The sequence below is a fragment of the Papaver somniferum genome, chromosome 5, assembly GCF_003573695.1.
Source record: "Papaver somniferum cultivar HN1 chromosome 5, ASM357369v1, whole genome shotgun sequence".
NCBI lineage: Eukaryota > Viridiplantae > Streptophyta > Magnoliopsida > Ranunculales > Papaveraceae > Papaver > Papaver somniferum.
In genome coordinates this window covers 176718998-176741554 of record NC_039362.1, presented here as the reverse complement: position 1 = coordinate 176741554, position 22557 = coordinate 176718998, and the positions used below count along the sequence as shown (strand labels likewise).

At 36.7% G+C, this 22557-nt stretch overlaps 2 protein-coding genes across 2 annotated transcripts; both read left to right on the top strand.

Annotated features, from left to right (window-relative positions):
- Positions 1-1102: 1102 nt before the first annotated feature.
- On the top strand, positions 1103-5070 carry LOC113280147 (F-box/LRR-repeat protein 12-like). Its single transcript, XM_026528805.1, has 2 exons — positions 1103-1367; positions 4259-5070. Exons 1-2 carry the CDS (start codon positions 1103-1105, stop codon positions 5068-5070), a joined length of 1077 nt encoding a protein of 358 aa, XP_026384590.1.
- A 5829-nt stretch (positions 5071-10899) lies between these two features.
- Positions 10900-21410, top strand: LOC113280146 (gamma-secretase subunit APH1-like). Its single transcript, XM_026528804.1, has 6 exons — positions 10900-11028; positions 11136-11200; positions 19414-19499; positions 20037-20162; positions 20350-20477; positions 21360-21410. Exons 1-6 carry the CDS (start codon positions 10900-10902, stop codon positions 21408-21410), a joined length of 585 nt encoding a protein of 194 aa, XP_026384589.1.
- Positions 21411-22557: the final 1147 nt, after the last annotated feature.

The window sequence follows — 22557 nt, the reverse complement described above, 5'->3', positions numbered from 1 at the left end:
TGTTCTATGGGCGTGTTAATATAAGTGCTTTCAGCCACGTCAGGGCTAGTAGTGTATCCAAATATCAACCGTTTAGTCATGTTAACTTTTAATTTTTGATTCGGCATGTTAATAGACCAGTCTATGGCCACGTTAACCAGTTGTGGTGTGTCCATAAAAATATTCACGCCACGTGAGGCGTGGTTAAAAAGTTGGTTTAAATAGTCACCCCACTTGAGGCGTGGTTAAATAGTTGGTTTTATTAGACACGCTAGTATGCGTGTCCATAATGTACGATTTGCAGACACGCCTATTAATATGCGTGGTTATAAAGTTGGTTTTATTAAACACGCTATTATGCTGTCCATAATGGGGGTTTTATGGACACGCTGATTTTATTGCGTGGCTAAAAACTTCGGTTTACTACTAGCGTGTTCATATGTGCGTTTTATAGACACACTTTTTGATATGCGTGGTTAAAAAGTTGGCGCCCAACCATGGCCAAAGAAATTATTGCTTTGGAAGCCAACAATATAAGTTTACGGTTTCAAACTCAGGAATAAGTTCTCTCATACAAAACTGTTTCAAACTCCATTCACTTAGAATTTCATATTGCCACATGGTAACAAGGTGAACACATGGGCTGAAGAGGAAACCAATGGATTAATACAAAATCTTATTCCTGATGGATCAATCAACGAAAACACAAAGTTTATATTGGCGAATGCAATCTATAAAAAGGATGTTGGTCGAGCCCAGATCAATTTGATCCAATCCTAACCAAGAAATCCAAGTTTTATCTCCTGGACGGGACAAAAATACGAGTTCCCTTCATGTCTTCAACAGAAGAATTTCAATACATTACTTGTTATGATACCTTCAGAGTACTTCGACTCCCATACAAATGTTCAGAATCAAGACGAAGGTTTTCTATGTATATTATTTTACCTGAGAAACGGGATGGCTTGGTGAACTTATTACAACAGTGAGTTCCGATCCCGCTGGTTTTCTGCGCAGACATGTCCCGGAATATCAAAGTTGTGTTCTAAAGGGAGAATTCTAGGTTCCCAAGTTTAAAGTTCTTTTTGATTTTGAAACGTCGAGAGTGCTCAAGGAAGTAGGAATGGAATTTCCTTTTGATGAACACAAAGCAGAGCTGACGGAGATGTTGAATATTGGCGGTGCTACTAAAAACAAGCTTCATGTTTCAGGTGTTTTTCACAAGTGTTTTGTTGAAGTTGATGAACAAGGAACTGAAGCTGCTGCTTCTACTGCTATTTGGGGGGATTGTGAGGAGGATTGCATTATAGACGATTCGCCTCCTCCTCCTCGGATCGATTTTGTGGCCGATCATCCATTCATGTTCATTATAAGAGAAGAGAAGAGTGGTGTGGTGTTGTTCATGGGGCATGTCCTAAATCCTTTGTAAAATTCATGTGATAACGACATCTCACTATCTCCCTAGCTAGCTCTCTTTTTAGTATAATTCTGTTCAAGTATATGTTCTGGGACTTTTTTTTTTTTAGTTTGATTGAAATTCTTTAGAGAAGACAATGGCTTTTAGCCATCAATTGAAATTTTAGTTTGAAGAAATTCTTGAATATATTTTCTAGGCAATGCCTTCTGTTTCAAACTTAGACATCTTGAAATAGCCATTTATCAACACACTGAAGCTGTAAACATTTTGTTCAAGACCCTAGTCTGCAATCGAGTCGAACTATTTGTGCACCTAGCAGCTTATCCGTCGAACACATACCAAGCTGTTATGGAAGCACTGTGCAATCGCTCCTGCAAGCATTTAATCTTGAAATGAAGATTAAAACCATCCTAAATGTAGCGATGAGTACTAGTAATCCATCAGAGCCACTCCCGACTGAAGTAAATAAGCCAATGATACCAGAAGAAGAACGCATAAAATAAAGGCTAAAAGAAACTCTGCGGGCATCATAACTTGGTATGCAAGATTAATATTTGTAAATCAATCCATACTAAAAATATCAAATACTAAATATAACCCTAAATACTAAATCTTTCCATATAATATTTGCATACTCTAACACCCTCCCTCAATCTCATGGGGATTGAAAAGTCGCTTGAGATTGGCCTTGAAAGTTGTTGATGAACTGTGGTGCCAATAAACGCCTGAGAAGTATAAGAATAAGCGCGTCGTAATTAAAGAGAATATCGATTAGGAGAACCGCTAAAGCAGCGAAATTCACAGAACCGTTGATGGAGCATACAAGAACCATCATAAAGAAGAGATAAAAAAATACCCAAGAAAATAGGGATTAGATAAGTTGACGAATAATCGCGATGCCGTAGAGAAAAAAAGTACGTAGATGCTCTGATACCATCTTGGATTTGATGATAATTTTTCTTGAGAAGAAATGTTCCTCTTGGCTAGAATATATATAAAACCATAGAATATCTTTTGTGTTTACAACCCAAATAAATGGAGATAATCTCCTAAAGGTAAATAAGGCAAGAAGATAATATAAAGTCTATTAGAAACATATTAGAAGCATATGAAGAAGCAGAGAAAATAGCTAACATGACATTTGAGGACCATCTTACAATCAAGCACAAACACTTTTACCACATTTCAAATCTCTGGAAGAAGCTTAGTGCAAGGCTTTAGAATCTCGTCTACCCGGGGATTCAAGTATTTCATTATTTGCTTCATCAACCGAGAATGTAGAAAAATCTTCAAACCGGAAATTCGCTGAGCAAGAAGATCATGGTTGGTTATGAGTCGTCAAAATCTTTCACATCTTCCCACTGAAGAAATGTAATGTCGGGAAACGCATCAGTTTGAGAAAGCTTCTAAGTTATGAGTCCATTTGAGTCTGCCTTTCGAAAGGTCGTGAATCCTCAATTTCCTTTTTCTTAAGTTGTGTGATATACCAACTTGCTAAACCGTCCAAGAGTTCTTTCATAGCACTGTCACTGCCTTGGTCTGTATTGACGGTTTTTCCAGAACTATTGTTTCAAAATAGAGTAAATAGGTTTTATTCTTGTCTTAAAACCGTATTAAGAATACGTCAAGAGAAACCCCATTTACATGTTGTCCACCAAATTAGTCACAGTCGTAGGCTTTTGACTGATCTTATATATTAGGGATCGGAGTCACACATGATCCTGTATTGTCTCTAACCACCGAAGACTGAGAAGTTTTCAATTTCAAATCCCAAAACTAGTTAACCGGGTCACTAGAGAAAAAAGCCTTTATATATAATCGAGCAAAAAAACTCCTTATATATACGAAAGTCCCCAGGGTTATTAGGGTTTAATTGATTTCCTTTGCAGATACTGAGATACGTGAGACGCCAAAGGTATCGTAACAAAAACCTAAGTTCTTTTTATCGATTTACACATTGTTCTTCATGTTTCGGTAATTACAATCGAGTGAGTTTGTTCTTTGGTGGAACACATCATGCAAACGCAGTTACAAGGTTGATTTTTATTTTATTCTTTTAATGTTAGATGGAGACGAGTTTCAAACGAAGTCATTGGTATCATCACCTCTGCTCCCTTAAACTATTGATATGCATGTGAATAAAGAATGTGGAATATGCATGATCGTAACTAATACTATATACTTTGCAATCTTGATTTTATTACCTAATAATCTAACATTGCAATCTGATGAATGTATGTGCAGGATATCATAAATTCATAAGACTAGAATTTTCGGTTGGCAATAATTATTTTCTCTGTGCCTTTACAATAATGAGTTTATCATCCAGAGACACAGACATTAACAAACGGAAGCGTAAATTCCAGTTTACTTCAAAAGCAGTAGAAGAAGAAAAACTGATAGATGATGCACATACTTGCGATAATACCTCGTCAGTTACGAATCTCCCGGATGAATGTTTAGAGCTTGTATATCAGAGCATAACATTCGGTGCGGACCATAGTTCCTTTGGTTTGGTTTGCCGTCAGTGGCTCCATATTCAGAACAACAATCATGACTCGTTATGGGATCTATATAAGTCTAAATGTAGCTTCCGTAAATCATCGAAGACTAGTCCGGAGATCTTTTCCAAAATACTTTGCAAGTTGTTAATTCGATTCCAAAATCTCAAAAGGTTGTGACTGAGTGGTCTCCTTGAGGTAACAGATTATGTTAAATCACAGTCACAACTCTTTGGATCAAAAGTTCAACATTTATGCTTAAAGTTCTCGGAGTATTCAGATAAGAACTTGTCTTTTATATTTTCTTGGTTCCCTCGATTAACATCGGTATGTTTGAGTAGTTCTTTTATTGATGATAAAGGTTTAGAAGTCTTCGCAAAGTGTTGTGCATCCTTAGAGAAAGTCGACCTCAGAAACTGTGGGAAGATTACTGACAAAGGTTTAGAAGTTCTGGCTAAAAGTTGTGTATACTTAGTGGAAATCGACCTCGGAGAATGTCAACGGGTTACTGATAAAGGCTTAGAAGGCCTGTCAAAATATTGTGCATCCCTAGAAAAAGCCGACATCAGATGCTGTAAGAAGATTACTGATAAAGGTTTAGAAGTGCTCGCCAAAAGTTGTGCATCCTTAGAGAATGTTGATTTAACAGACTGTCAAGGGATAACTGATTCAGGAATAAGTTTTCTCATACAAAACTGTTCCAGTATTCATTCACTTGGAGTTTCAGATTGCGGCTATGTAACTGGTACTGGTTTTGTTGGGTGTCCAAAGACCTTGACTAAAGTTGATGCAACAAACATGTTTAAACTTACAACAGAGGGAATTAAAGCAATAGTAAGTGGAGGTGGGATTCAATCTCTAAGTCTATCAGGAAACGCAATTAATAATGAAGCAGTTATAACTATTTCAAAAAGTTGCCCTCTATTAAAATCATTGCAGCTGAAATCTTGTCATGAGGTACAACTTGAAGGATGGAAAGCTATTGGTCTGTATTGCCGAAACTTGGTAGACCTTCACGTGGTTGAGTGCCGGAATTTATGTGACCAAGGGTTGAAAGCTTTGTGTTATGGATGTAACAAGCTTTGTTATTTATTTGTGGACAGATGGAGTTATTTTACTGTTAAGCTTTTCAAGCGAGAAAGACCCGATGTGTATCTCCTAGGGCTTGATTAAATGCAGTATATTGTTGAAGTTTTAGTGAACGAAGCCTGGCATTTTGTGGTGCCTATTTCTTGTTAGTATTAAACAAGTTTGTTAAGTTTACCATGCGACCAGTGTTCGTAGTTGGATCTACATGCTAGCAGTCTAAATGTTTAAGAATATCTTCTACTTTATACAACTGCAAAAAGAAAAATACAGCTAGAAGTTAGCCATCATGATGACCTTACAAGTTACATCAAGCTTATCTAGGTTGCAGGAAAATTCCAAGTTTTTGAGTTGATCTGCAGAGAAGAAAAAAATGATTAACAGTTATGTAATTATATTAGGAGATATGGTGAAGGCCAATGCTAATCAAGCTAATAAAATCTCTGAATTTTCTACTTTAGTTGTTCAAAATGGTACATCCATTTGTTTCTGGTCGGACGTTATAGTGCATGCTTTTCACCACAATAAACCTGTGTCACCACTTAGATAAAAGAACAAGATTCATGAATTCCATTGCATTAATCTTACCCTTTGCTTACAAAGGTCTCTCTTATATGACTCTCGAATATCTTGCCGGTGTAGCCTGTTCACTCTTTGGGATATGTATAACACACAAATTTACTACTGAATATAGTTTCCAAGTTAAGATGCAGCTATAGATAGCTAAATCCCTTACTCGTTTATGCGCTATTGTCCTCCTAATTATTTCTCCCCGTAACAGCCAACAAATATCAGCCATAGAATAAAACTAGGCAGAGTTTCCTACCTGTCAATTGATTAAGAGCCTTGTTTGGTTTAATAATCATGTCCCAAGGCATTCCTTCATCACTTGGTTGTGCTTACATGGTAGATTGAAAACCAGAGATAAAATGGTGAAATGGGGTTTATTATCAGTTGCTACTTGTGCTTTATGTGAAGAAGGCCCTGAAACTGAAGAGCACCTTTTTCATTCTTGTTCTTTTTTCTGCTCGAATCTGGCTGGGGTTATTGCTCAAACTGGGAATTTTTAGAACCATGTGTGGGAGTTGGAGTGAGGAACTTAACTGGTGTGTTCAAGCTTTAATTTGGTGGTCAGACTCTAATTGCCAGAGTACAGAAATCGGTGTTTAATAGTTGTATTTATCACTTGTGGAAGAGAGGAATAGTAGAATATTTGCTGGAAAATTCTCTTCTGCTGATGAAGTGGGTGATTCTGGAGGATGTTAAAGTTAGAGTTAGTTCTATTCATTGCAAGGCTGAGGAAAACTCTCATTCTAAAAGCTTTATGGATAGACTTAAAATTAGCTGCCAGTTTGTACCTCCTTCTATTACTGCTTACTGCACTTGGCTGTTTCCAGAATCCAGACCCAGACTTAATCATGGTGAATACAGATGGGTCGAGAAAGGACCATTCAGGTGGATGGGGAGCTATTTTAAGGAACTGCTCAGGTACAGTCTTAGCTGTTGCAAAAGGAGGTGGTCCTCCTATGTCTGTTAATGCTCATGAGCTTCAGGGAGTGGAGTTAGGTTTAAATCTTGCCGCGAGAGGTCTAAGGAGAATTCGCTTGGCTATGGATTCAAGGTACATCTACAATCTGATGATTCGGAAAAACTGCAAACATCCATGAAGTTTGATCCAGATCTGGCGCAGGGTGGAAAAGCTGAGAGGTTTTTTTTGAGGTTTTAAATTTCGCATGTTTTTCGTGAAGCTAATAGAGCGGCTGACACTCTAGCTAGCAATCACCCTTAAAAATTAATCCTTAAAAATTAAAAAGATTAATCAATACAACATCATGCATTTAATTATAAGCTTCCCTAGAAATATGAATTTTCGTAATACTGTAGCGTTACAATCTGCAGGAAACATAAATAAGACTAGGGTTTTCGGTTTGCATTGGTGGAACAAGTATTTCCTCGTGTCTTCATAATGAGTTTACCATCCGGTAATACTGACAACAACGGGTTAGGTAAGCATAAGCTCCTGCTTACCTATTCAAAAGCCGTACAAGAAGAAAGATCGACAGATGATGCAAATCCTTGGCTGAAAACCTGTAAGCATTGTCAATTACAAACAGGGGCGGAGCCAAGGGTTGACTAACCCAATTGGTGATGATTGAATCAAGATTAATACCCTTCATAACTTCGTCATTGCGAACCCAGCAGTAAGCTTGAATCTTCACCTGCTTAATGACCTTAGTCACATTAAAGTTGATGTTTTCAAAGACTAAAGCATTCCTGGACTTCCTCTTGGAATACTATAGGCCATTGAGCAGATTCAACTAAGACGCCCCAGCAGATTCAACCCAGCAGTAAGCATTCCTATATATATATACTATAGGCCATTGAGAAGATTCAACTAAGACGCCCCTGGAGTCAACCGAGGTCAGTAGATATAAGATCCCGTAAGAAAAGCCGCAAAACCCTATTATACATGATGGTCTGAAGGCTTATTTAGGTTTTGATTCCCTTTAAATTACCTGAGACGGCAAAACAAACTCATGCAGTTGTAAGTTTCCGTTAATTTATTTTTTTGTATCGCTCAGTAGGATTCAGGTATTGACGAGTTAGATCTTTCGTATCATAGATATGACATCTGCTCCTTTAAAATATTAATATGCATGTCATGGTGTACACTTTGTACAGATACAATCATGATTTTACCAGATGATATGTAACGTTGCAATCTGAATATATATGCAGGAAGCGCATTGGTAAACGAACAAGTATTGATAATGAATTTATCATCCAGCAACACTGACAACAAAGGTTTGGGTATGCTTATGATCAAAAATAAGAAAAGAAAAAGAAAAAGAACGTGTAAAAGGTTGCCGTCTACAGATCTCCCAGGTGACCGTCTAAACCTTATATAGCAGAGCCTAAAATCAAGTGTTGACTATTATTCCTTTAGGAACATTATCTATATACCCCTACTACGAGATTCATAGCAAATATACCCTTTTAAACTTTATAAATACCCCTAAGCATAATACATTACTAAAATACTCTCTTTTGTGTAATGTATATACAAAACCATTACCACTAAACACTATTCAACAAAAAAAAAAAAAACCACCGCCAACAACCACCACCACCCACCACCAATGACCACCACAACCACCACCATCGACGACCACCATCACTGCCAACCGCCACCACTGTCCACCACCGCCAACCACCACCGCCACCACTTTCCACCACTACCGCCGCCAACCAGCACCACCGTCCACCACCTTTACCGCCAACCACCACCGCCGCCACCACTGTCCACCATCGCCGCCAACTAGCACCGTCAGTTTTCTCCACCACCGCCGCCAACCACCACCGACAACCATCACCACTGTACACCACCGACAACCACCACCACTACCCACCACCGCCACCAACCACCACTACTTTCATCCACCGCCACCAATCACCACCAGCAACCACCAATTCCACCACCATCATCTAGAGGCAACTTGCTGAAAGTTGTCTCCAAATCTGAAGGCAACTTGCTGAAGTTGTCTTCAATAATGAAGGCAACTAGCTCAAGTTGTCTCCACATATGGAAGCAATTAGGACAAGTTGTCTCCACATTATGAAAAGTATACACAAAAAATGAACCCGGCGTGAATCGAACACACATCATCTGACATGGAGTCAGTCGTGCTACCGTTGCACCACATGTTTGTTAATGCAAAATGACATACAAAATCACATCCAAATAGATATAATACAACTACTGATAAATAAAACTACACGGATGTTCATGATCTGTAACATATACATACCTAGTAGTTTGAGCGCATCTAACACAAGTTCATATTGTCTCTCGCAATTACCCCCAGCAAAACTTCAACATCCACTACCATCACCACTACTGCTAACACAAGAAACCACATCTACTGCGACATCCACTACCTTAGCATTGCTGCAAACAAAGAAAATTGGAAGCTCAACTACTGATGTATAAAACTACACAGATGTTCATGGTCTGTAACATATACATATCAAAATCACATACCAGCATCTCCCTTTTCATATCTCTTTACTGCATTAGCACATTTTCAATTCAAACCACCACCATACAACACCATATCCTCCATCTCTGCTATGGAAACTCATATTGAGTTCCTGCTGAACTTCCTAAGCATTCATTTATCCTCTTGACTTTAAAGCATGAGCATCAGCAGCACAACCATCATCAACAACTCTACAACAGCTACTCTAAGATATATGTATAAGATAATTTTAGATGAATGAATGGATCCAAAAACATAACCAAGTTGCCTCCAAACTGGAATCAACTAGCTCAAGTTTCCTCCAATCTGGAACAAACTAGCTCAAGTTGCCTCCAAAAGTGAAAGAAACTTTCTCAAGTTGTCTCCAAAAAAAGGAAGCAACTAGCTCAAGTTGTCTCCAATAGAGGAAGCAACTTGGTCAAGTTGTCTCCAATAGTTTGACGCATCCAACACAAGTCCACTGCAACAAACCACTACTTCTAACACAACAAACCACCTCCACTGCAACATCCACTACCACCACCATTGGTGCAAACAAATCAAATTGGAAGCTCAACAAACCTGCAATATCATCTTCTCGGCCTCTTAACATCAACATCACCAATGCACGGCCATCAACTACACCTCCTAACTACAGCTGCACTATAACCTCAACAAACCCAGTAATAACAAGCATTCCATCATTCATTCATTAGCTCACTACTCCATTTCCACTCACCAGCTCAGTCTCTTCAATTGCAACTCAACAACACCTCAGCTCAATTCAACAACCACCAACAACAACCGCATCAGATATTCGTCTTCATTGCCAACTGAAATAACCAATCCCATGAGCTCACACTATTACAAAGAACCTCAATCTCCATCACAACTTCTTACTAACTTGTTCATTCACTTGCAATTGCAGCTACAAATCACACACATCAACTGACTCCTCCTTTATGTGTAACTGCGTGCAATGTGTTATCATCTACAAGACCAGTTGCATTTCAATACACTAACCCTGCAAGCCACACATTTCATTTCAGCTTCATATCTGTCTCACAGTACCATCATCACTTTTTGCAAACCTCATATTCAGTTCATTACTATAACAACCAAACCGAGGCATACACTCATTCCTTGTTCTTGCTGAGTTATACCTGCAATTCAAACTGCACAAGCACTGTATAGCAACAAATGTTGCAACTTTACTTCCCCATTCTCAGCTTCGTCTCCAATACCACCATCTTCAATTGTTAAACCTATGAACACATCCAACAAAAACAATTCCAATTTCGAGTCATCTATCTGGCAAACACAAATTCATCTCAAACCCATTTTCAAAAAATCTTGAGATCCATCTCAGAAACACCACCAGAACATCAATCTTTTCTATCAGTTCATTCTCTTCTTAAAATCATTGAACCCCATCAAACTTAGAATAAACCCATCAAATTCAACTGCAACCTGCTTCTCAACTCTTCCTAAATCTCGTAAATCCATCAACAACATCAATCGCAGTAACTTCCCCACTCTGAACTGGATCCAAACCCTAACCTCAAATTCATCAACAATAGTATTTTCATTCATCATGGTTCATCACTAGAGACAACACTAGTAGCTCAGTTTCATCCCTGTTTTAACAAAACATAAGATCCCATCTATAATTATTCAACCATTATTAATCAACGTCTCCATCGTCAAAATCAAAATCTATACTTACCATAAACCGAAACCAAAATCGAAAACCTAAAACTCTATCTCAATCGCTTTAATCTTCATTTGATGTAGAAATTAAAAGAATAAGAAGATCTCCTGATGATGTTGATGAAGTTCCATTTCGTGATTTGGTTGAAGTCGAAAACCTAAATCTCGATTTCTATATCTGTTGAAAATGAAACATACAAGATGTAAAAAATCTGCTGATAGTAGTGGCGGTGATGGAGATGGTGACGGTGGTGGGAGAGATGGAGATGGTGACGGTGGTGGGAGATATGCAGATGGTGGTGGTAGGAGAGATGAAGCATTTTCTGAGATATTGAGTTGAGGAAGAATGAACGAAGGTGGAAGGTTAAAAAAGGAAGTCAACGAATTGTGATTTTGCTTTGGACTTCTTTTTTACCCCTCGAGGGTGTTTGTGAAAAGCCCATGGACAGTAGGGGTAATAATAACATTCCTATCATTCCTTTGGTTTGGTATGTCGTCACTGGCTCCATGTTCACTGGCTCCATGTTCAGAACAACATGCATGAGTCGTTATGGGATACCTCTAGCTTACGTAGAAAAACTTATATTGGTCCGGAAAACTTTTCTTCAACCCTTTCTAAGTTGTTGATTCGATTTAAAAACCACAAAATTTTGTGTCTAAGCGGCGTCCCTCAGGTAGTAACAGATGAACGGATTATAGGTCTAGGTAGAAAAGTCTTTGCAAAACGTTGTACATCCCTTGAGAAAATGGACCTCAGAAACTGTGAATTGATTATCGATAAAGGTTTAGAAGTCCTGGAAAAATTTTGTACTTCCCTAAAGAAAATCGACCTCAGATACTATCAATTGGTAACTGAAAGGTTTAGAAGTCCTAGCAAAATGTTGTGCGTCCTTAAATACAGTTGACCTCGGATACTGTAAACGGATTACAGATAAAGGTCTTGAAGTCCTGGAGAAAAGTTGTGCAACTTTAGAGAAAGTCGATCTGACAAACTCTTATTCGATCACTGATTCAGGAATAAGTTTTCTCATACAAAACTGTTCCAAATTCCATACACTTAATATTGTGGATTGCAGCAGCGTAACTGGTATTGGCTTTCTCGGGTGTCCGAAGACCTAAACTCATGTTGATGCAGTCGACGTGCATAAACTTACAATAGAAGGGATTAAATCAATTGCAAGTGGAGGTGGGATTCAAGCATTGCATCTATCAGGAAATGCAGTTAATAATGACCGGAAAATGGGTCATTTGTCCAAATATTTTTAAAACATGGTTCAAATGGACGAGTAAAAATTAGTATGGGTGAAATGGACACCAAAAGAATAGCAAGGATGAAACTGGATTCATCCTGACTTAAACTTAAAAAACAGCAAGGATGAAACTGGATGCATCCTGATGTAAATTAAAAATCAAAAAATGTATTTGAAAATGGGTAGGATGAAACTGTTTACATCCTGGCTATTTTTACATTTTTGTCCATTTAAACAGTATCAAAATCTAAATGTCTTTTTCACCCAGGAATTGTTGATTTTGGTCTTTTTAACCAAGTTTGTGAATATAATGAAGCAGTCATGACCATTTCGAAAGGTTGTCCACTACTAGAGTTATTGCAGCTAAAATGTTGTAATGAGATACAACTTGAAGTAGGCCTGCACACGGTGCGGTTCGGTGCGGTTATAGCTAAAACCGTTCACCTAACCGTATATGGTGCGGCTATCAATTTCAAAACCGTAACCGAACTGTACCAAAATCGGTTCGGTTTCAAACCAGTGTTAGTCAGTTTCGATTTTTTCGGTTTTTTGACGGTTAACCGATAGATTGTAAATAATTAATTAAAAAAAAAAACAGTAAAGTACAGAAAATCCATTCAGTTTCTAACATTACAAACAAGTTTAACCATTCATCCACAATCAACAGTTCAAGCTAACTTCCAATTAATTAGTACATGAATAAAGAGAATTGTTGACAATTTACAATTCATCCATATCCTTCGACACCCCAATTATGTATCCAATTCTTCGTATTCTCATTGCAAGTTAAATATGACTTGGTAGAATCCTATTATTCTTGTAATGTCTTGCTGAATTTCCATCCACTTCCAAGATCTGAACAGAAATTAACAAAAATATTCTTCCTATCAAACATTTTATCAAACACCTCAACGACAATAAAAGCTCAAAAAAAATCGTTCAAATAAAGAAAACTATAGAAAACCAAAAACCCATTTCAGAAACCATTTCAAAATCAAGGTTCAAGAAAGTAGAACGTTACCTCAACTCAACATCGAGATATACAAGTTTGACGGCGAGATAAACAGGGCACCATCACCAACACAGTTCAGCAATTTACTAGTTGTTATTATGAATCTTATTAATCATGTTAAGAATGAGGTGGTGGTGGTATTCATGGTGAATCGGTGATGGAAGGGGTTAATGGTGGCCGTGTTGTTGTGTGGGGAGTGGAATAGAGAAGGAGGAAAGAAGAAGATTAAGATTGCTGTAAGATTAGGGTTTTGATATATATAGTCTATGTTTAATCTAGACGGCTAGGATTGATCAGGATAAAAACTAATCGACGGTCCCTATTAATCGGTTGTTCGGTGCGGTTAGTGTGCGGTTATGGATGGAACCGTTCACCGAACCGTAGATCTAACGGTTATTAAAATGAAAACCGTGACCGACCGTTGGATCATCGGTTCGATGCGGTTTGCGGTGCGGTTAGTGCGGTGCGGTTTGCGGTCTCGGTGTGGTTAGTGTGCAGCCCTAACTTGAAGGATGGGAAGCTATTGGTCTTTATTGCAGAAACTTGAAAGCCCTTTACGTGGTTGGGTGCCAGAAGTTAAGTAACCAAGGATTGAGAGCTTTGTGTTACGGAAGTAACAAGCTTTCTCATTTATTTGTAAACAGTTGTAGGGATTTTGCTATTGAGATTTTCAAGCGAGAAAGACCCAATGTGCATCTCCTACTAAAGGGACTTTATTAATATGAGAATTTGCTTCGGTTTGGTAATTTCGTTTGCCTGTTTTCCTTCTATCTACTTGATAATGGTTACTAAGGTGTTTATAATTTTGTTTTGTTAATGAGATGATTCAGTTACGGCAATTTGGACACATTTTCTAAAGTAACAACTTTAGTTTGCTATATCTTGTTCATATCAAACAATTAATATGTCAAGTTTTCTAGTAAATGTTGTAGGTAGATATCTCTTGAGCAGTGTAGGGTACAAGTTCGTCGAGATATCTGTCACTAATTTCTAATTATGCTAAATGACAGTTTTCTGATCACAGCAATAATTTTAGGGTCACAATGCCAATTTCTGTGATGCTCAAACTTTTTAATATATTTGTACTATACATACACGCTGCATGCAACAAGCTTTGTTTGGCTAAGTTCGTAGATCTTTTCAACAGTGGTTATTTAGGTGTTTATATGAAGATTTATGGAGGTGGTATTTCTAATCAATTCCCAACAATACGAAAAACATTAACTGGAAGAAAATAACAACTAACTATAATAATTCAGCATATAAAACGAAGTATGGCTTAGCATGCAACAGCAGGTCCATGGTGCCGGGAAAAAACCTGCACCAGATCCTTTTCTGAATTTTTTAAATCTTCCAATGTAGAATTATAAGCAGCAAGATAACTGAATAACTCTTTCTGGATTTTTTCCTCGAGAGAGATTTGTTTCTTAACTAGCTTGAACTCATTTTTCCTGTCAACAATGTAACTAGCACGAAATTTGTTTACAATGACCGGAAAACTCTTCAGATGCTCCAGTTGTTTTTTTGTTCGTTTTTCAATCTCACTCTGAATATTTTGGTCATACCTTCTTCTCACGCAGTCATATGTGCATAGGGCTGTCAATGGATAAATATCCGTCGGATATTTGACGAACCGATAAGGTTAAGGTTAAGGGTTATCGGATATCCGATAACATCCGGCGGATATCAAAAAATGCAATTCGATAAGGTTAAGGTTAAGCTATCGGATATCGGATTTTTATTCGTTAAAATCCGATTTTGTTACCACAGAAACAAATGCTGAAAATTTAAGCTTTTTAAGTTTCTTAATAGAGTATTTTTTGTTCAGTGTAAGAAAAGCAAACCACACAAACACCTCAGTCACATCACACATGAAAAAACAAACAAAAGAATCTGCAACTACAAACAAAAACAAACTACACTCAAACAGGCTGGATCTTCTTTGCTGGTTGCATGTTGCATCAACTTCAGTCGACGACTTCCATATATGCATTCACAAAAACCTGGTTTCATAGAGCAGTACAATTGATTTATTCATCTGTCAAGACCTGGTTTCAGAGAGCAGTACAATATAATTGTGGCTCTGTTCTAAGAGATGCAATGGACCTAGGTTAATATCATCATGGTCAGTGCACAGAAGACCTAACAAGGTTAATAATCTGTCAGATTGATACCCTTGAGTGCACAAGAGAACTCATGAAACTGGTCATATAGTACTAATGAAGTTTACAATAGATAAGATTTTGGTACCTAAAAAGGCAAAGGAAAAGAAACAAATATTTACCTGCATCAAAGAAGTCTGGCAGCCAATCACTTAAGCATAGCAATGCTTATCAAATATTTATCTGAGATACATACTTATCAAATTAACTCTTTCCATCTGTTTTCAGCAAACTGAAGATAATTGTTTTAACATATGGCAGGGTATATAAGACAGCAGTAGCATCAATCACTAAGCTATTAGCCATCAGCTGCACTATCATTACTAAATTATACCAAATATCACTATGAAAACCATAAAAACATATTCATTATATTCATTATCCAATGAACAATGTCTCTAGCCCTCAAGAATTTCATGACTGAAATATCCAATAATTGAGCAAGAGAACTACTTATCAGAAGCAAGAATGATGGCTAACTGCAGACTCATGTTAATGATTTACTCTTCTTACCCTCTTACAAACACTCACAACGACACTGACACTGCTACTACTGTTCAAAATATAGCTGAGATTGACTGTACACAACAAGAGGAGTTCTAGACTTGTCACGTACAAACAACTTAAACAACCAGATATAACTTCAGAATTCTAAGTTCAAGACAGGCCACAATGCACTAGTGGAAACTAGGCCGAGCCATTGGAATTCAGTGTGCTACAATTCTCAAATATCAACCAGACAATGAACAGACACACAATCTAGATAATTGTACAGAAATTGAATGCACAGAGAAGAAACAAGTACCAGTTTATAAAATGAGCTTAAACAAGTACCAATTAAATAGCACTGGGATATAACTTCACCAAATACTGATAAGAATGTTCACAAAATTTCCTTAACCAATTGTTACCGAGTCTAACCAACCACAATATAAAAGATAGATTCTGTAGAATAACTTTTAAAGATTGAGTTCTGAATCAGGTGAATCCTGAACTCAATGACAGAAAAGGGACCAATTCAAAGCAGAATAGGTTTGGATAGTATGCAGAGACACCCAAAGCAGAAAAGCAGAACTGCAGAACTAATTTTATAAAATAAGATAAGTAGATAAGTTACAACTAGCTATTTAGGCCTCACATCGCTAAAAACATGCATACATGACAGACTAAACAAAATAATATCTCCACCAATGCAATGAATGATACGACAACGACTACAACAAAACCAAACAACAATTCAGCAGGATTGACAAAGAGAGATACCTTTTAAATCTCTTGAACGTCTCATTGTCTTCCAGGACTATTCTTCTGCAACTAGAAAAATAATATCATGTTAGGTACATATGCGTCTCAAAGACTAATTCACCAAATATTTTCACATTCGGGTGAGCAATTTTATCAAACACTACATCGCAAATATAACAAAATCATGATAGACATCATCAAAATTTATCAGACATTAAAATACCATAAATACTTAGAAACAGCAAAACCACAATAACAATCACAGAAATTGCAACCCCGTGACCATTTTTCTCATATAAACCAGCTTTAGTGAATTCGGAAACCAATTTCCTATAATCTTTATAAACTTCAAAACTTGATAATTTTTTAAATGCATTAGTAACCCTAATTTTCTCTGGAAAAAAATGATTTTCAGAATCTCAAAATTAAACATAAAAACATTCATGACTTCCTTAGGGTTTCGATTAGATTAGAAGAACATCAAAATTAAACATCAAAATATGCAATCGATTTAGGGGGAAAATGAAACCTGACTTTGAAACAATAGATTAGGTTCATGACTTACTTCTCTGAGAGTCTCTGATCATCACACTCTTCATCAAATAGATGTAGTTAACTCGGTCACTCAGTTCCTCTCTATCAATCTTCTCAAAATTCTCGAATCTCTTCTCTAAGTCTTCTGTGTTGGGGTGAAAAACGCTTAGAGAGACTAGAGAATAGAGAAGATTAGGTTCTACGACAGTCGATAGATAATACCTAGGGGTAGGAAATTACAAGTACACCCCTAGGTTATCGGATATCGGATATTAACCTAACGGAAGCAGCCTATTCCGATATCGTTATCGTTAAGAGGAAATATCCGATAGAATATCCGATTCCGATATCCGATATGTCGGATTAAATTCTATAGGATGTCGGATTTCGGAAATGGATATCGGATATCGGTTATCCGTTGCCAGCCCTCTTGCAATCTGCAAAAGCTCCTTGGGATGATCAGAAATTTTCTTTAACTGTTTCCGAATCCATGTTTTATGGACCTCCGAAACTGTGCCATGAGACAACATCATGGAAAAACTATAAAGCATCTTGGCCAATTTCTTCACTGCGTTGACACGCATAATCTCAGAACCATATATCGAGATAGGATAATAATTTTTTTCAGACTCCAAGTTGTTACGAAGAGCTCCCAAGTTGCAAATATCGTCATACACTTGTTGTCTCTGGCTTCTATAATCTGCATCATGATTCATCTTGAAAACCACATGGTTAACATAGTTTACAACTATGTGTTGCATCTCTCGAAAACTTGTCCATTCTCTCAAAGCATTCTTCATCGTCTCACACTCCTTGGTTTCAAATTCTAGGGTTTTAAGATTGGCTCTTCGTTTTCCTTTTTCTGTCTTTTGACTCTTTTCTCCGCTTATTTTCCGTCTCCGATTACTTGGACAAGGGGTTTTCGCCATTATAAACAAGAAAACTATGACCATTCTCAATCTACCACAACAGTAGATAACCTAAATCTGTTTTACTAAGCTTGTTTTTTGTAGGAATTACCTATAGATCCTACTATAGTGTTCTCACTTAGTGGCAGGTCCACCCACTAAAGCCCAGTAATCGGAGGTCCATAATAAAAAGAAAACAGAAAAATGGACCTAACTTTTTAAGCCCTGGTCCATATAAAAGCAGTAACCAAATCCATTTCTTCTTCATTTTCTCGATCTATTCTTCTTCTTCTTCTTCATTTTCTCATCTGTGGTTCGGTGAAGAGCTCCGGCTATGAAGATCTTCTGAGGTGTTGATCAATTCGTGAACTCAAACTAAGATTAATCGGTAGGTTCACTTCCTTACTGTTGGTATAGTTTAGGTTTTCATTTTTCCTTTCTTCTTCAAAAGCTTATTTTAATTTAGGTTTTTTTCTTCTCGGATTAGAGAAATTTTCATGTTTATAGCAAAATCTAATGTTTAGGTATTAGATCTGATGTTGATAGTAAACTGGAAGAGTTTACTTTCGTCGATTTGGTATGATCTCTGAGTGTGTTTGTGTTGCACCGCGCTTTTTAATTGATTTTTGGGTTCGATCCATGAGTAGGTATATGTAATACTGAAATATCTTCTTTGATTCGGTTATATTCAGAGTTTTGTCATTGTTTTTGGGTTCGATCCATGAGTACGTATGTGTAATACTGAAATATCTGCTTTGATTCGGTTATATTCAGAGTTTTGTCATTGTTTTTGGATTCGATCCATGAGTGTATTTGTGTTGCACCGCGTTTTTTAATTGATTTTTGGGTTCGATCCATGAGTACGTATATGTAATACTGAAATATCTGCTTTGATTCGGTTATATTCAGAGTTTTGTCATTGTTTTTGGGTTCGATCCATGAGTACATATGTGTAATACTGAAATATGTGCTTTGATTCGGTTATATTCAGAGTTTTGTCATTGTTTTTGGGTTCGATCCATGAGTACGAAGATTTTTAGAACATCTTGATCGATTCAAGAACCCAAATCGATTCTAGCCTTTGGTAAGTTGATTTTCCTTATTAATACTTGGATTTTCCAAATAAGGATACATGTAAGTTTGACTTAGGGAGGTGTTCTACCTAGATTGTAGAGTTAGCTGTTTGATGCTTCCCAACCAATAGGTTGACATGTATAGTTTCCAATAAACATTAAACAGCATAGTGGCCGTTTGCGATCCTCTTAGTCACGTCTGCCGGTTTTCAAGAAATTCTGAGGGTTTTCTTCTGAGTGTGTTGAAATTTATCCAATTTTGTACTAGTTAATGTTTATTAGAAAAAGTCGTTTTTATCAGTAAACCTCAGGATGTCTTTTCAAATTCCTTTTAGGCAGACTTCAGTTTTTCAATTAAGGAGACATGTAGGGAGGTGTTCTACGTAGAAATTATTGTAGAGTTAGCCGGTCAATGCTTACCAACCAATAACTTGAAATAATAAATTTTTTCTGTTCTTCTCTTGTTACTTGCAGTATGAAATACTAAGAATGTCACTGCTAACTTTATTCTGTACAGGAAGTTGGAAGATATCCTGGATACTTTTGCTGACAGAGTTTCTAAACCACGCCTTTATCTGACTGATAAGATGCAAATCGCCCTTGGTAAGATCTGTAGATAGTTTTGTTTTGATCTCCTATTTCCCCATGAGAAGCTTTATCGCTATCGCTAATCTGAGAACTTACTACCTATTTCGGTATTAGTACCAAACATTTGTTAGCTTTTTGGTGTTTGACTTGGCGAGTCTGAAATATACGAAGCAGACTATCCACATCACATTGCACTTCATTCTTGAATGATTTGCCCTATTCAAATCATATTGTAGTTTTATTTACAATTTTCCATCTAGTTTAATGCAAATTTGAGGATGTTTTTATAATGAGTCATAGGAAATCTCCAAAGTTCAAAATGCAGTTTTGGGCACATCTCTTCGATAGGGCAAATTATTTGGTCATTTCACTTGTTCAGCTTGTGCCATTATAACTAGCTCTGCAATGTTGGGCATTCCAAAGTTCTGATGTCCTGTGCCCCGGCTTGTGCTCTGTAAGAGTTATCCAATTACTCTGCAATGCTCTCATACTCTTGAACCTCAGTTTTTTTCTTGTTATTTGTGTGCTTACTTCATTGAATTTGCTTTGCAGCTGGTGGTTTGGGTCATGGTGTGGCCCATGCTGTCTTTTTCTGTCTAAGCCTGTTGACACCTGCGTTTGGCAAGGCAACATTTTACGTTGAGAGGTGCTCATCGATGCCATTTTTTCTCGTCTCTGGTGAGTCACTTCCTTACCAGTTTTTTATTTCTTTTCCTGGTTTTCTTACATAATTGTTGATTCCTAAAACTTCATCGATAAAGAGAATAGTCATGGACAAAAGGTAAATTTGTAAAAATGGACTTTTGAAACATACAAGGAGTCCACATGAATTTTGTATCTTATTGTTCTACATTTCACTTTGCAGCTATCATTTGTCTAGCATTTGTTACCATCCACACGTTATCCATGGTTATAGCTTTCAATGGGTACGCAGAAGGGAACAAATCAGACCAAATATTCGTCCCAGCAGTTCATCTAATTGCAGCATCAATGGTTAGTATAATACCTTGATATGACCAGTTGGTCAAGATATAAGCCTGAATTGATTAATGCTGTGAAAATGACATGAAGACCAACTGTCTGTACGATTCTGTAGTGCCTCTTTCTTAGTAGTTATTAGGTGTCTCAATTATCAATATAGATGGAAATATGTGCTTTGATTCGGTTATATTCAGAGTTTTGTCATTGTTTTTGGGTTCGATCCATGAATAATTACGTTTTTTTATTCATTTTGTTACTAGATATGATTATAATAGTTTTATTTTGCTGGTTTTAGGTTTTTTTCGGTTGTTTGTGTATGAACCATCACTACATATATGCTATACTGACAAAAAACCTAGTTAATTGTTTAGTTTTTGTTTAAATAATGATTTTTGTTGTTCGATCCAATAGTACATATATCGCATACTGGAAATAAGATGCTTTGATTTTATTTTTTTATTCATAGACTTATCACTTCTTTTGATTTTGTTATATTCATAGATTCCTTACTTATATGTTGATTTTTAGGTTACTATGAATCAATAGTACATATATTGAACACCGAAAAAACTGCTTTGATTATGTTTTATTCATAAATTTTATTCACTTAATTCATATGATATGCCAGGGCGTACTGATAGAAACTTCTGATTCTATTTTATTCAGAGTTTTGTCACTTTTTTTTGTTTGATCCATGAGTACTTATGCTCAATACTGAAATATGTGCTACTTTTGTATAAATTTTTCTGTGTTTACTGTGGATTTGTAGGTTTTACTTTTTTTTTTCCTATGATTTAATATTGTACTGAAGAAATATTATAGATTTATTTGTATGATCCTACAATATATGTGATGTAATACGTTTTCTAATTTATTTATCATTGGTTCTTACAGATTTGTACTCTATCTGGAAGCAGTGCAACAAATATGTACTCGAATTTGTAAGCATTCAGATATATAATCGGATTTGTAAGCAGTACGACAGATATGTACTCAGATTTCTAAGCAGTGCGACAGATATGTACTCAAATTTGTGAACAGTGTAGCAAATATGTAATCGAATTTTTAAGCAGTGTACCAGATATGTACTCAAATTTGTAAGCAGTGTAAACACACACGTTTGGTAGTAATGGGTATTATGAACATTTCCATGTTTTCATTAATTTTGGACCTCCGGATAAAAAAAGATCCGGTTGGACCCTACTATAAATAACTATATGGGCCTAGGACCAAACAAGAAATTTTCCGTCTCCGATTACTTGGACAAGGGGTTTTCGCCATTATAAACAAGAAAACTATGACCATTCTCAATCTACCACAACAGTAGATAACCTAAATCTGTTTTACTAAGCTTGTTTTTTACGATACCTCTAGAAATTGTCTCACAAGCTGCTATGATCAGCTAATCATCACTATTTATAATAGCCTTGGGTTGAACTAGCTAGGTCGACATAGGATTTCTATTTTGTTTCGGTTTTCCCGAAACTTCTAGGAAAACTATCATGAAGGTACCTCGCCTGAAATTTTTCTTATAGTCGGCCGTTTCCCGAAAAATTTTCTGGGACGGCTAACTATAAGAAAAATATCAGGCGAGGTACCTTCATGATAGTTTTCCTAGAGGTTTGTAAATCATCAAATGAGACGAAACAAGTCATACAACAGAAATCAAAACAAACAAAAATGATTTGAACTTGCACATAAATGAAATTCTTTGACAAAAGAAATTTTCAATACTAATCTAAATTTTTATTTTCATTACAGCACAACATGAGGCAGAGAACATGGAGCAATAGTTTCGCACGATTAGTTCACAATACTTCTTATTAGCATACAAGGACGGATACTTCTTATATTTCTAGGATTAGTACTTCTTATACTTCTTAAAGGACGCTTCATACTTCATACTTCATACTTCAAGAAAAGATACTTCATATATACTTCTCAAAGCTTCGGAACTTCACAAAAGAATAAGGGAAAGTACGTACTTTTCAAGTTTAGTATTCTTTCGCATAGTTCCTTCAATAACGAAGATCAAAGGCTACACCAACACCACGCGTCTCGCTCCAAGAACTACACCAACACGGATTTTTCC